Below are 11,967 nucleotides of genomic sequence, written 5' to 3' on the forward strand. Positions count from 1 at the left end.
TAGCGACCTCTACAAACTTCTGTAATTCTGATACAAACCGAGATTTTCTGGACCGCAATATGGCCGACCTGCGCATTTTGTAGGGGCTGATTGGTCGGAAATTCGGACTTATGGCAACCCAAGTCTTTCTCTCCCAAATAGACGCATGTCCGATTTGATTTTGTGATTTTTTATTACATTTTTCCTCATTAACAAATAAGAGAATTTGACCATTTTTCCAATGAATTAAATAAATTTCACTTGTGACATGTTTAAACTTTCATTTGCTATCGAAGAATACCGTTTTTTACGGTAAACTCAATAGAAACATTTTTTTCTAGCCGTTATAATGAAATGAAGAAACTGTCAATAAAAATACGAATTTAATTCCTAGTCTTTAAGATTTTTGATTATTCAAAAATTCAATGCTAGATTCGTTCGAAACCATTAGATCGGCATTTCAATTAAAACAATGCACAATACTCAATCTACTCCTGAACCTATCGGACCATTGCGCGTGTTATTATATACATGAGTAAAAAATCAATTATTCAGCCATTTTGAATTTGCATCTAACCCCTTTGTTTGCTACTTGTGGATTTGGGCATTGAAAATCGTAATCTTTATTCGGAGAGCATAACTGTTAAGAAAGAGGGTTAAGCGATACGAAATCGGCGGGATCGACGGTATACGAATGGAACATATCCGAAAAGTAGGGTTACGCATGGAAGTTGGATAATTTTGTAAAGGTGGAGACATGGAAACGTCATTTTATCGAAAAATGAATTGTCAGTTTTTCCGAAGAAGCGAGGATAAAGGAAATGATTGTTCGAATAAAAATATTATCCCTGGTTATTTTTTCCGATCTGGTATGAAAAATATAAGAAAATATAGTTGTATTTTATTCAGAAGCGACTCAGTCAAAAATGTCGCTCTCTCATCGCAGTGATAAACCGTATCAAAGCGATCTCCTTGGATCATGATATCCGGATACACGCGTTGATTTTCTGGCCCGAAATATGGCCGCCTGGCGAGTATGGTTCTTCATGTACCTTCCAATTAGCTCGTGCGGGGGACCAAACAGGCCCTGCGTGAGTTTAAATTCAAATTTAGCATCCTCTGGTCAGCATGCTTGGAACGTAAAGATATTTGCCGCAAGAATGAAATTGTCAACTTTCATTTCAAAATCCGTCCTATTTTGAAAATGTTTAAGATTTGAAAAATTTGATACATTATGTGGATGAATGTTATAGTTGTTTTATCTTAAAAATCAAGTTTTATTTTTATTCATGTCGCAGCCAATGAGCTACTCCTATAACCTAACTCGAAGCCGGTGAAGGCGACGCCAGCGCTGGGAAATCGCGGCTCTTATTATTTGACATGTCCAATAATTCCTTACGGACGAAGCTTATAAATAAATATTTTTTTTATAATTTAGAATTAAAGCAATAATTGATGCCTTAACGGTAAAAAGAAATCTTCGTATATATAAGAGCGACGAAAATAAATTTGTTTTTGTGGTAATCCGATATAATAAACTACGTGATATTCGTCCTTTGATATTTTTAGGTTATGTGAGATCAAACAATTGTTTGCGCGTGTGTTTGTTATTACAAGAATAAAAAAGAAATTGAAAAAAAAATGGAATCCCGGACTGAATTCAAGCTTAAATCGCCACCATTGGATGCTATTTCTGCAGTAGAATTTGGACCAAATTCTACTCAATTTCTTCTAGCTTCATCATGGGACAGTACAGTACGACTTTACGATATTCACGCTAATACTATGAGGCTCAAATATAATCACGATATGCCCGTACTCGACGTAGCTTTTCAGGTGAGTGTTACAAAACAGAATAGAACAATGAAAATATAAAGGTTGATATTAATAATCAAGAATTCCAAGAGAATCTATCAAAATTCTAAGCGCAACCATGAGCGACAAAAACCATTAAAACTGGAAATACTTTAAAATAAATTACCAAAAAGCATTATAAACAAAATTTGCTTTCTATACAGGATGCTGTGCATGCGTACAGTGGTGGTTTGGGTACAACTTTAAAAATGTATGACATCAACACAAACACAGGTATACAAAAAAACTTTTTATTCAACATGAATGAAAAATTCTTCGATAATTGTTTGAATCCTTTAAAAATTTGGTTTTACTTTTTTCATATTGGCAGAGTCAATAATGGGGAGTCACGAAAAACCTATTAGAAAAATTGAGTATTGTGCCGCTGTTAATGCAATATTAACAGGCGGTTGGGATGCAACGGTTAAGCTATGGGATCCCAGAACACCAACTTGTGTTGGAAGTTACTTACAGCCGGATGTTGTTCTTGCTCTGTCTGTTTGTGGCGACAAATTCGTTGTCGGTACTGCCAAGAGAAAAGTTTGCATATGGGACTTGAGAAATATGGCAGGAATGTTTCAGAGACGTGAGAGTAGTCTTAAATATCAAACAAGATGTATCAAAGGTTTTCCCAATGAACAGGTGAGCTCTTTGTCCCAATTTAAAACGATTCCGGTTGTTTAATCGAACTATTATATTTTGAAATCGGAAACAACATTGATATAAACAAAAGAAGCGAGCGAGTGACTATTTCAATGCTTTGATAAAGTACAATAGTATTTGGAGTTTATATATTTGCAATTAAATATGAAATCTGTCGACGATTGAAATTAATTTGAACAGACGAAACGACTTCAATTGGAATTGAACTAAAGAATGAATTTTGAACGAATATGTATGATATTGCAGGGCTACGTATTGAGCAGTATCGAAGGTCGCGTAGCAGTGGAATATTTGGACACGACACCCGAAGCTCAGAAAAAAAAATACGCTTTCAAGTGTCACAGAATAAAGGAGAACAATGTGGAGCACATATATCCGGTGAACGCGATAAGTTTTCATTCGACGTACAACACGTTTGCGACCGGTGGATCGGACGGTTACGTAAACATATGGGACGGTTTCAACAAGAAACGTCTCTGCCAATTTCACCGTTACAATGCAGGAGTCGCGGCTTTGAGTTTCAGTCACGACGGATCGGTCCTCGCGATTGGCGTATCGTATCTAGACCCTGCAGAAATTCCACCGGGTGGTCACGAAGAACAAGAAATTTATATAAGATACGTAAACGATCAAGAAACTAAACCCAAATAATCTTCTATCTTGAACCACGAAAAATCAACTTTTGACCATCAACGATCATGAGCAACGCGAGTGGTGTACATAATTGTCGAATAATTTATGTATGAGTAACGAATGGAATCAATTTTTCCTCAGATTAAATAATAATACGAACGAGACGAAAAAAAAAACAGCAAAACTTTTTTTAAATAAAATTATACTGTTTTTATTACGAATCGACAAGTTTTGACATTTCACGGCTTTTTTCACTTACTACTCATATGCATCAAATAGTGTACAATACATTATTTCTTTCCGTGTATATATGTACATATATTCATATATTTAACATGTTGCGTTGCATAGATACTGGGTTTTTCTAAGAAGTATACCATTAATTAACCATTTTCGGACCTTGCCCACCGAAATGTTGGAGTTGACGCGTTAAAAGTTGAAAAAAATGATATTCGAAGCTCTCAAAAGCAAATCTTTTTCCTCGAGCCTCATGTTAAAATGCGACAAACAATAATAAACATTTTTAAAAAAGGCATAACGGGATGGATTTTCCGGTTGGAAATGATTGAATGAAACTTTAAAGTTTCAATCGAATTTCGACACTCTCATTCGAGGCAACTTCTTCCAACATTTTTATTACTAGATTCGTGTTATTCACATTAACAGAGTCTGATTTCTCGCAAATGAAATATTCGTCCGAAAAATGGTTAATTAATTCAAACTAATCGATTTATTGCAGAGCGATTTTTACGTATATCCGTACTTTTGAACGCGTCGCGCACGGAGATTGAGAAAAAAGCGTTCAATCCCACACGACACAGCACCATAAATTTATCTCCATTTTTTCAATAATTAGGTCAATTGACGTAGCGCGATTTTGACTAAACTAATCGCACAAAATGGACATTATATCAATTTACAATTTAGAGTATTTCAATTGAACTTTGTCAATGGTATTTTATGATACATTAGTCGACTACGTACGAACGTAACCCAAGCAACGGAGCTGGAGCTACCGCCTAATATCGGACAATGTTGTTTGAAAGATAATAGAATTCAAAAAGTTTACAGATTTAGCTTAGAACAATTTGACGTTCGAGTTCCAGCAGGAAAATCTGTTATTGTCGTTATCAGGAATCATCAGTGTGCATAGATTCTTCTTTGAAAATCATTTCTTTTTTTGCTCGAAGATTAATTTCATCAACTAAACTTCATGATTACACTTAAGCTCTAATCAATTTAACTTTATCCTACATTTAATGTTCGATGATGACCGATAGTTGGAAGTAAAAAATATGAATTGTTAAAAAAAAATGTGTAAAGTAGATAAATACATCTACTTTGATTATTGTACCAATAATTTCGAAATTTTTCTGTGGCTTTTTGAGCGAATGGAATTGGATCGATTCTTCAAAATGATTTCTACCGAATCGACGCGGTTCATATAGAAAAACACTTTTTCTTTACGAATTTTCGCATTTTTTCATTCCCTAAACAAGCGCGTCACAAGCAACTCGAACTTTCGCCACGATTCATAAAAGTCCATAACATTCGTATATAAATTTAATAACAAACGATTCTTCACCAACCTCATTTCGCACTAAACAGTCTCATTTCCTTCTCTTTTCACCGTACAATTTAAGATGAAATTCATTAAAAGTGCGTATTACTTTTTTTCATCACGACGCGAGAAAGAGCATTGGTTTAATATATTATTACGAGAAAACTCAACATCATCAGCACATGATTTTTCTCAAGGTGACGAGGATCGTGTCGTAGGTCGCAAAACTTATACCTACCGCGACCGGACCTTTGACCCAATTCATACTGAGCCCCTTGAAAAAGGCCATCACGCCCTCTTCTCTGTAAGCAAAAAACAAACACAGATTTTCACAGCCACGTAAGGTCGGAAGATTCGAACTACGTTTATCATGTTTAATATTCTTCAATTTTTGTCAATCGCGCAATCCGCATTGTCCAATGATTCAACAAGTGAGCACATATTTTCAAATACCCACGTGTATATTTTCACCGAAGTCTCGTAAATCGTGTGATAGTGGGTCCGAGTTACGGCGGACGTTTGTATTCGTCTGCGTACTATATCGAGAGGATAGCTGCTCGTTTGACCAACGACGCCGGCCAAAGCTCCGCAAATTAACGAAGACATGGCTGAAAGTCCTGGGCTGTCCACGGCGTGTACTGCGGGCACGAATAAATTCCAATAATTCAAAGAATTCACTGTTTTTTTTCTTTTCTTTTTCGTAGAATACATTATTTTCGTTCATTTCGAAAACGAAGAAAAACATTCGCTGGAATGCTGAGATAACGACGTCGACTTACCGGCAAACCACTGCTTAAGGGTATCGTAAGTAAAAAAACTAAAACCGGCGTAGGGAATGACGCCGAGTATCGTCGCGGTGAAGCCTCGATAAAAAGCTGATACTCCTTCTCGTTGATAAATCCTAAGGAATACTTCATGCAGTGTCTTGTATTCGTCCCTGTGAGTTACAGCCATTCGTGCCCTCGCAAGATCCAGTGGATAAGTGAGGCTTTGGGACGTCACACCGGCTAACGAACCAGCGAGGAATCTCTTCTTCTTATCTCTGCTCAAAATTCACCAAAAATCATTGTTTTACGATCAGTCATTCAAACTGTTTTTTCCCCAGTAAATTTCTGAGGAGAAAACGATTTTTTTTTCGTTCAAATGTATTTTTAAACTCACGTTTCCGGGCCATTGACCTTGAGTATCCTTTTCCATTGTTCGTGTGCTGTGAATTGGATAGCCGCGTAGGGCATTATTCTGACCATCATGGCGCTGTTACCTCGCCACAAACTCATCAGACCCTCTTTCGTGTACGATTGAACGAGAAATTCGATCGCTGCCTTTGCCGAATAGGGCTTCTTCGATATTTGAAAATTTATCTTTGTTCGATCGAGCGGAGCGATCGTCGTTTTCGCCAGAGCCCCGGCCGCCGCGCCGGCCAACAGGCTCGTCCATACTCGATCCGCGTTCGATATTTGTCTTTTCAATTCCGGTGATTCTGAGCGCTGTTCACATAAAAACAAACAAGAACGAAGCGATTCTCGTAACTCGCGTTCAGAACTTTTGTCACATTCAATATAACGTGATTTCTTGAACTTTTAAAACCGTCACGATTCCTCGTAATCGATTTATTCAAATTTCTCAATTTTATTTTTAATATTCCATTTGAAAAATCATCCACGACGGATGGATGTTTCAAGCACAAAAAAAAAGATTTTACTTCGAACGACCGAATCTCCTAAGGCTAATTTAGGAAATTCGCCCTATACCTAATTCGGGTCTTCGTTCGGGGAAAGATTTCGCCTGCTCGAAGCTCACCGTAGTTTCTGCACCTTTTTCAAGGGTACTGGACGAGGTCGAGAGAGCCACGGGTTGCTTCGTCGTCCCTTGCATTACGGATACCTGAATCCTCTCGAGAACGACTTGGCTCCCTTCCACCGAACCGGCTCCAACGTGGCTACTCATATCCTTCGATTTATATATATTTACATGAGAACACATTTCCATTGAAAAACTGCATTTTATGTTATCGTTTTTTTTTTTTTTTTTTTACTTAAAGTACTATATTTTTTAAGGTAGGTCATGCCCGTAGGATCGTATTTTATGGGTGTCTAAATTGGCTCGATTTTTATTTCCTAATTAAAATTCAAAATTGTAAATAAATTTTTCCAACTTATTTTTTAGGGAGTGAAATTACAAGCCACTAATTAATCAGGGATCCATCACTGACTGAACGCAAAATTTTTTTATGTTGAAAATCGCCTTAGAGAGCGCAAAGGAAAGACCTGACGGGAAATGGATCAAGAAAAAAGTGTTAATAAAAAGACAGAAAGTGTTGAGAAAAAGAAGAGAGAAAGACAGAAAGCAAATGTGAAGTTATACCATTGCTCGTTACCAATTTCGTTCAGTCTTTAAGGTATCTTTATTACTAGTAAGAATATCGCCTCGATTTTTTTCCCAGACCCTCGTTATATATGACACTGAAGTTTGCAACGTTGGAGTCCAACGAAATGATTTTAAAAAACCCTCCAACAATTTCAGTAATCCAATTTCGTTCCCTGTCGAATTTGCAATTCGTAGTTTTTCAAGCTGATCGATACTTCGTATGAAATAAAAAAATTGGTCGATGTCGTCGTTGTATACTACTTCATTGTTATTGTGTACGTTTTTTCATAAACTTCGTAAGAAGCGTTCATTCCTTGTACGGAAAGGTAAACGATTTTTCACGCACAGTCCCTGTATCACTGTATATACATTTTCTTCATATTTAAACTCGTTTATCTAAATAACCAACAAGACTAACCCCTTAAAATTTGATATGCGTGTCAGTCGACTACTCATATTTAAACGCTCTCCAACTTTCAAGACTTTCTTAAAAAAATGGTTTCGTGTATGAACTATCTTAATTGCGACTCGTTATTCAACGTTAATCTGCTTCCTACGAAAATTTCCCCGCTCTCGAAGGTCGATGAAAATTATTAGTTTTTTCAACAATCAGTTACGCAACACGTGGTTGAACTTGAGGTCATCACTGCATTTTTCTTATTTGGCTCTCTATCTTTTATCACGCAAAGATAACTGGTTCGAGTGATATCACTCATGTAGAAATGACGGAATTGAGTTCGTAAATACGTTATTCCATTTTCTATAGTACGATTGATCTTCAAATCTATCATATCATAAAATGTCCACCTATTATTATTATTGCGTTTGCCTCAAAATCGACAATTGAAATATTTTGTCGTAAATTTATTTGCATTAAGGAAATACTCGTTGCTTTCTGTATTGAACTTTGGTTTAATATCGCAATGAAAAATAATCCTCGTATTGCCAAGAGTTCCGGTGCGTCTTCAACGAGATAAGCTGCAAAAACACTGCAGAAAAATCATCACTCGTTTTCCGCAGTATCTTCTTGTGCAAATGATTTTCATAGCACACCAATAAATTCTAATTATTCACATCCGCGCTCGCGCGTAAACAATGACGCGACAAAATTCCTGATGTATCTTCATGCATCAATGATATTGTGGCTCGAACACGAGATTGTCCTATTTTCAATTACGCACTCTCGCGCTCTCCGTAAGACGCCTCCTCGTATTGGACTCAAATATTTCGCAATTGTCACGCGTCTATATGCGAGCGTCTCGGCTCTGCTAATTAAAAACTACTAAAATTAAACGAGCTTGCGAGCAATGCACTTGATGCATAATCGATTTTCTAATGAAAAATATGCAATATGAATAGCCGTCGCGATGATTATTCCTCATCGATTTCTATTCCTCCGAGCTGTCTTGTAATTGATAGAAAAAAATCGAGCATAAAAGGTGGAAGGCTTTTTTTTGTTGCTCATAATTTTCGTTGCATCCTGCTGGCCGTCAATAAAGTTATAATTTCTTTGTTATCACTGTGGTTAATCTCGATTGGGAGTAGTAGATAATAACTCGCGCTTATCACTTCATGATGAGAACTATAACACTTGTTTTGAAAGTTGCATGTCTATTGATGTGCTTTATCAAATCATTCAGTAGTTGTGTGTGAAAAATGTTGAAATCAATGATTATCATAATGATGAAATCAATGAAATTAGAAAAGTTTGAAATTTTTTTCATAACCTCGAATTATTTCATTTTTAATATTTCGGTCGCTTTTTTTTTATAACAGATTGCCGAGTAATATTTTTCAAATGGTTTTTCTGTAACGAAGTACGACGTTCCTGTTCTGACGGGTCCAAAGACCATGATTCACAATGAATGTCAAATATTATTATTAGCACTCGCACTCGCTGCATTAATAAACAACTGAATACTGAATACATTTTTCGTCATGTTGTTGCGATAAGCAAAGTATTCTTGACCAATGTTCCAAATGATATGACGAATATTTGTGATTAATCGGATAATTTCGAAATTGCTATGAAATACTAAAAGTCCATTTGATTCTATTGTTCGTGTTGACTGTGCAAAAATTAAAATGAACTTTGCCCGTGCTCGTAACAAATGGGGCACAAACAGTTGTGTAAACACTTTGTATTTTTGGCTACGATTGTACCATACCTTCGCGAAATCAAAGATTGTTCCTTTTTTCATGTTCGAAATAAAGATTTTAGGAGTGCCAGAATTTTCAATTCAATGCGCAAAATTAGTTAGTGATTATACATAATAGACGAAAAGAGAGATGATCAATCACGAGCTCGATATAACTTACCTTCGAACCTTGAGCCACAAAAATGCAAATTGAAAAATACAAGTTTACGGAATCTACTGTACAGGACAACAAATCTTTGACATCCTACTGGTCAAGTACAGTCCCCCACAAATTAGCTCTCTGACACATATTATGATTTACAATTTCTTCACATTTGCAGTTTGTACATAAAAAAATGAAAATTAAAAAGAAAGCCACACGTTTTTTCGCAAACGATCTTCATATACACAGGTTATAAAACTTTACAGGTGCTGTTTTTTGTTATTTTTTTTTATTTGTAATGTTTTTCACGTACCGTTTCCCGAATATGACGTCACAAAAGCCATTTATCCAAAAATAACTTATATTTTTATTCGCATGTACTTATACTAAAGAAGGGGGTGAGAAAAAAAATGATAAAAACGTCACACGAATGAAGCTTAGCTCTCGAGTCGACTCCTCAAACCACACTACGACATTGAGCACGTCGCAAATCTCTAGTACTAATTTTCTCGTATTTCGTATGTCAAGAACTCATATTGGCGACGTCACCATACGAAAAAAAATATAAATAAAGCACAAAAAAGAGATAGCACCGTCTCTTCCTCGCAGTACAGCAGCGCTCACGACGGCGCCACTCAGAACTGACGTGTGTATACAAACACACAGCATCTGTTTCGGCGCCATTTTAATATCTCTACTTGTGTTTTAGACGTTTTAGGGTTCTTTGGGTTCTTTGATTGATAATTGATTATGCTGCTACAACTTGACCACTGCAAGTCCATTTGGACGATAATCATGTCGCAATTATTAGCTAGAATTTTGTTTTCGTGAATAAGTCATGAAATATTGATTTCCAAACCAATAAAATATTTCTATGGTGATTACCGTTTTATATTTCCGTTTGAAAAAATTTTATCTTATTATTGGCATTATCGTTTCACTGCTTCAAAGATAAGAGTATCTATCGCTGAAACTCTTATAGAGACGGACAGTTATAAATGATAATGAATTTGAAAAATAATTGTTTTTTTCGAAACCTAACTTGACACACAGGTGCCGTTTTATATTAGTTATCAAGCTCGGACCAATCAGACGAAGTTGTTCTGATCGAGTCTCCAATGAACGTCCTGAAACACTAACGGACAATAAGACTGAACGGATGACACTTGATGGGGACTCAAAATAGCTAGGTTAGAAACGTCAGGTTGACACGTATGCTCACCTAAATCGCTTGTTGATTTTCTGAATCGCTGGCAAAGCGATTAGTCAACTTCTCCTGATATTTGGTTACTGTTCAATCAATACGTGAATTACAAGGACCATGGTGATTGTTTATCCATAACAATATCAACTTTTTCCGTACTTGTTTGACTTTATTGCTGCTATCCTTTTGTTTACATCTCGTATATATGATATCGCTGCGTGTTTTTTGACATTTCTGCAAAATTTATACAATTTTAACGGTGTATAGTGAATAACATAATTAAAACGGCACATTTGAGAATTCCTTTTTGAGATTTCTGTCCGGTTTTCGGAAAAATAGTGAAAAATATAAATGTGTTCGATTTGTCAGTAATAGAGAGAGAGAGAGAGAGATTAAACCCTTTTTTATTTTTGCGTAGTTTTACGTACCGTTCTCTAAGTTTCTTTCTCAAGCGAATCGTTTTTTTCCAGGCTCGTTATTTTCGGGAAGAGGATATCGATGGTAAGTAGAAATGAAAAATAACAGGACCTTACGATTCGTAGAAGTTTCAATGTGATTGGAATGAAGAGAAAAAAATTTTTTACAGAATTTCGTGAATGTTTTTACTTGTTTGCTCGAAGCGGTCAGATAAAAACGCTCGACGAGTTGACCATAATTATGCGTTCTCTCGGACTGAGTCCAACGATTGCAGAATTAAATAAGTACCTCAAGGAAAAAAGTAAGAACAAATTCTTTTATTTTACAAGTATTCCATACTCTATTATTTTTTGAAATGTTTATCGTTATAACGTAAGGATAAATTTGGGTTATTTTAGATGGTAAAATGGCATTTGCTGACTTTTTGGAAGTAATGCATTTACAAACAAGAGCGGAAGATTTGCCAAGAGAAGTAATAGAGGCTTTTAGGGCTGCGGATAATTCGAGCAGCGGAACTATACCAGCCAGGCAACTTGCTCATATGCTTCTGCGCTGGGGAGAACAATTGAGCAACAAAGAAGGTTTCTTTTTTAAATTTCCTTCCCATAAACAATGTAATCTTTCGCCATGGTAGCCAATGGCTAATGAAATTACTTTCTAGTCTATTAATTCGTTCCCCCATTATTTTTCAGTGGAACAAATATTTCGCGAGGCCAATGTCTCCCTGAACGGCCAAGTGAAGTACGAGGATTTTGTCAAAATAGCCTGTGCCCCTGTCCCGGATTATTATTGAAGTATTTCGGACGTTACACACTTATTGAACGATAAAAACGTATTTCGAATAATTCAAATTAATTTAGCTCTAATTATTATCTATTTTTCAAAACTACTTGTATTACAATAAGAAAAAAGAAGAGGTCTGAAGTTTTTGAAATTTTAATATATTTGAATGAATGAACGTTCGCAGGATTTATCTTCCGACCATACG

The 11,967-nt window shown here is 36.1% G+C and overlaps 3 protein-coding genes across 5 annotated transcripts; 2 read left to right on the top strand and 1 right to left on the bottom strand.

The window, feature by feature from the left end:
- Nucleotides 1-1,289: 1,289 nt before the first annotated feature.
- On the top strand, nt 1,290-3,350 carry Bub3 (mitotic checkpoint protein Bub3). 2 transcript variants are annotated; one of them, XM_043411328.1, is made up of 5 exons: nt 1,290-1,445; nt 1,549-1,815; nt 1,998-2,067; nt 2,165-2,475; nt 2,743-3,350. In XM_043411328.1, the coding sequence occupies exons 2-5, from the start codon at nt 1,621-1,623 to the stop codon at nt 3,145-3,147; spliced, it is 981 nt and encodes a 326-aa protein (XP_043267263.1). In that variant the 5' UTR covers nt 1,290-1,445; nt 1,549-1,620; the 3' UTR covers nt 3,148-3,350. The 2 variants fall into 2 exon arrangements, with proteins under 2 accessions (XP_043267263.1, XP_043267262.1); XM_043411327.1 differs by having other exon boundaries at nt 1,323-1,815.
- DPCoAC (dephosphocoenzyme A carrier) lies at nt 3,315-9,908 on the bottom strand. Of its 2 annotated transcripts, none has more exons than XM_043411324.1 (6): nt 9,672-9,908; nt 6,491-6,640; nt 5,852-6,177; nt 5,470-5,732; nt 5,148-5,328; nt 3,315-4,992 (listed from the first exon to the last, which is right to left on the bottom strand). In XM_043411324.1, exons 2-6 carry the CDS (start codon nt 6,635-6,637, stop codon nt 4,866-4,868), a joined length of 1,044 nt encoding a protein of 347 aa, XP_043267259.1. In that variant the 5' UTR covers nt 6,638-6,640; nt 9,672-9,908; the 3' UTR covers nt 3,315-4,865. The 2 variants fall into 2 exon arrangements, with proteins under 2 accessions (XP_043267259.1, XP_043267261.1); XM_043411326.1 differs by lacking the exon at nt 9,672-9,908 and adding an exon at nt 9,377-9,637.
- A 633-nt stretch (nt 9,909-10,541) lies between these two features.
- LOC122406100 (calmodulin-like protein 4) lies at nt 10,542-11,937 on the top strand. Its single transcript, XM_043411329.1, has 5 exons — nt 10,542-10,682; nt 11,033-11,063; nt 11,149-11,280; nt 11,378-11,560; nt 11,672-11,937. The coding sequence occupies exons 1-5, from the start codon at nt 10,680-10,682 to the stop codon at nt 11,770-11,772; spliced, it is 450 nt and encodes a 149-aa protein (XP_043267264.1). The 5' UTR covers nt 10,542-10,679; the 3' UTR covers nt 11,773-11,937.
- The last annotated feature ends 30 nt before the right edge of the window (nt 11,938-11,967 follow it).

This window comes from Venturia canescens, chromosome 2, assembly GCF_019457755.1.
Source record: "Venturia canescens isolate UGA chromosome 2, ASM1945775v1, whole genome shotgun sequence".
Classification (NCBI taxonomy): domain Eukaryota; kingdom Metazoa; phylum Arthropoda; class Insecta; order Hymenoptera; family Ichneumonidae; genus Venturia; species Venturia canescens.

Excerpts from the sequence above, each read along its gene's own strand:
- Bub3 (XM_043411328.1), top strand. The coding sequence starts at position 1,621 with ATGGAATCCCGGACTGAATTCAAGCTTAAATCGCCACCATTGGATGCT. Across the intron at positions 1,816-1,997 it reads TACTCGACGTAGCTTTTCAG|GATGCTGTGCATGCGTACAG; the intron begins GTGAGTGTTACA and ends CTTTCTATACAG. Across the intron at positions 2,476-2,742 it reads AAGGTTTTCCCAATGAACAG|GGCTACGTATTGAGCAGTAT; the intron begins GTGAGCTCTTTG and ends ATGATATTGCAG.
- DPCoAC (XM_043411324.1), bottom strand. The coding sequence starts at position 6,637 with ATGAGTAGCCACGTTGGAGCCGGTTCGGTGGAAGGGAGCCAAGTCGTT. Across the intron at positions 5,733-5,851 it reads AAGGTCAATGGCCCGGAAAC|AGATAAGAAGAAGAGATTCC; the intron begins GTGAGTTTAAAA and ends AATTTTGAGCAG. Across the intron at positions 4,993-5,147 it reads ACTTCGGTGAAAATATACAC|AGAAGAGGGCGTGATGGCCT; the intron begins GTGGGTATTTGA and ends TTTTGCTTACAG.
- LOC122406100 (XM_043411329.1), top strand. Across the intron at positions 11,064-11,148 it reads TCGGGAAGAGGATATCGATG|AATTTCGTGAATGTTTTTAC; the intron begins GTAAGTAGAAAT and ends AATTTTTTACAG. Across the intron at positions 11,561-11,671 it reads ACAATTGAGCAACAAAGAAG|TGGAACAAATATTTCGCGAG; the intron begins GTTTCTTTTTTA and ends ATTATTTTTCAG.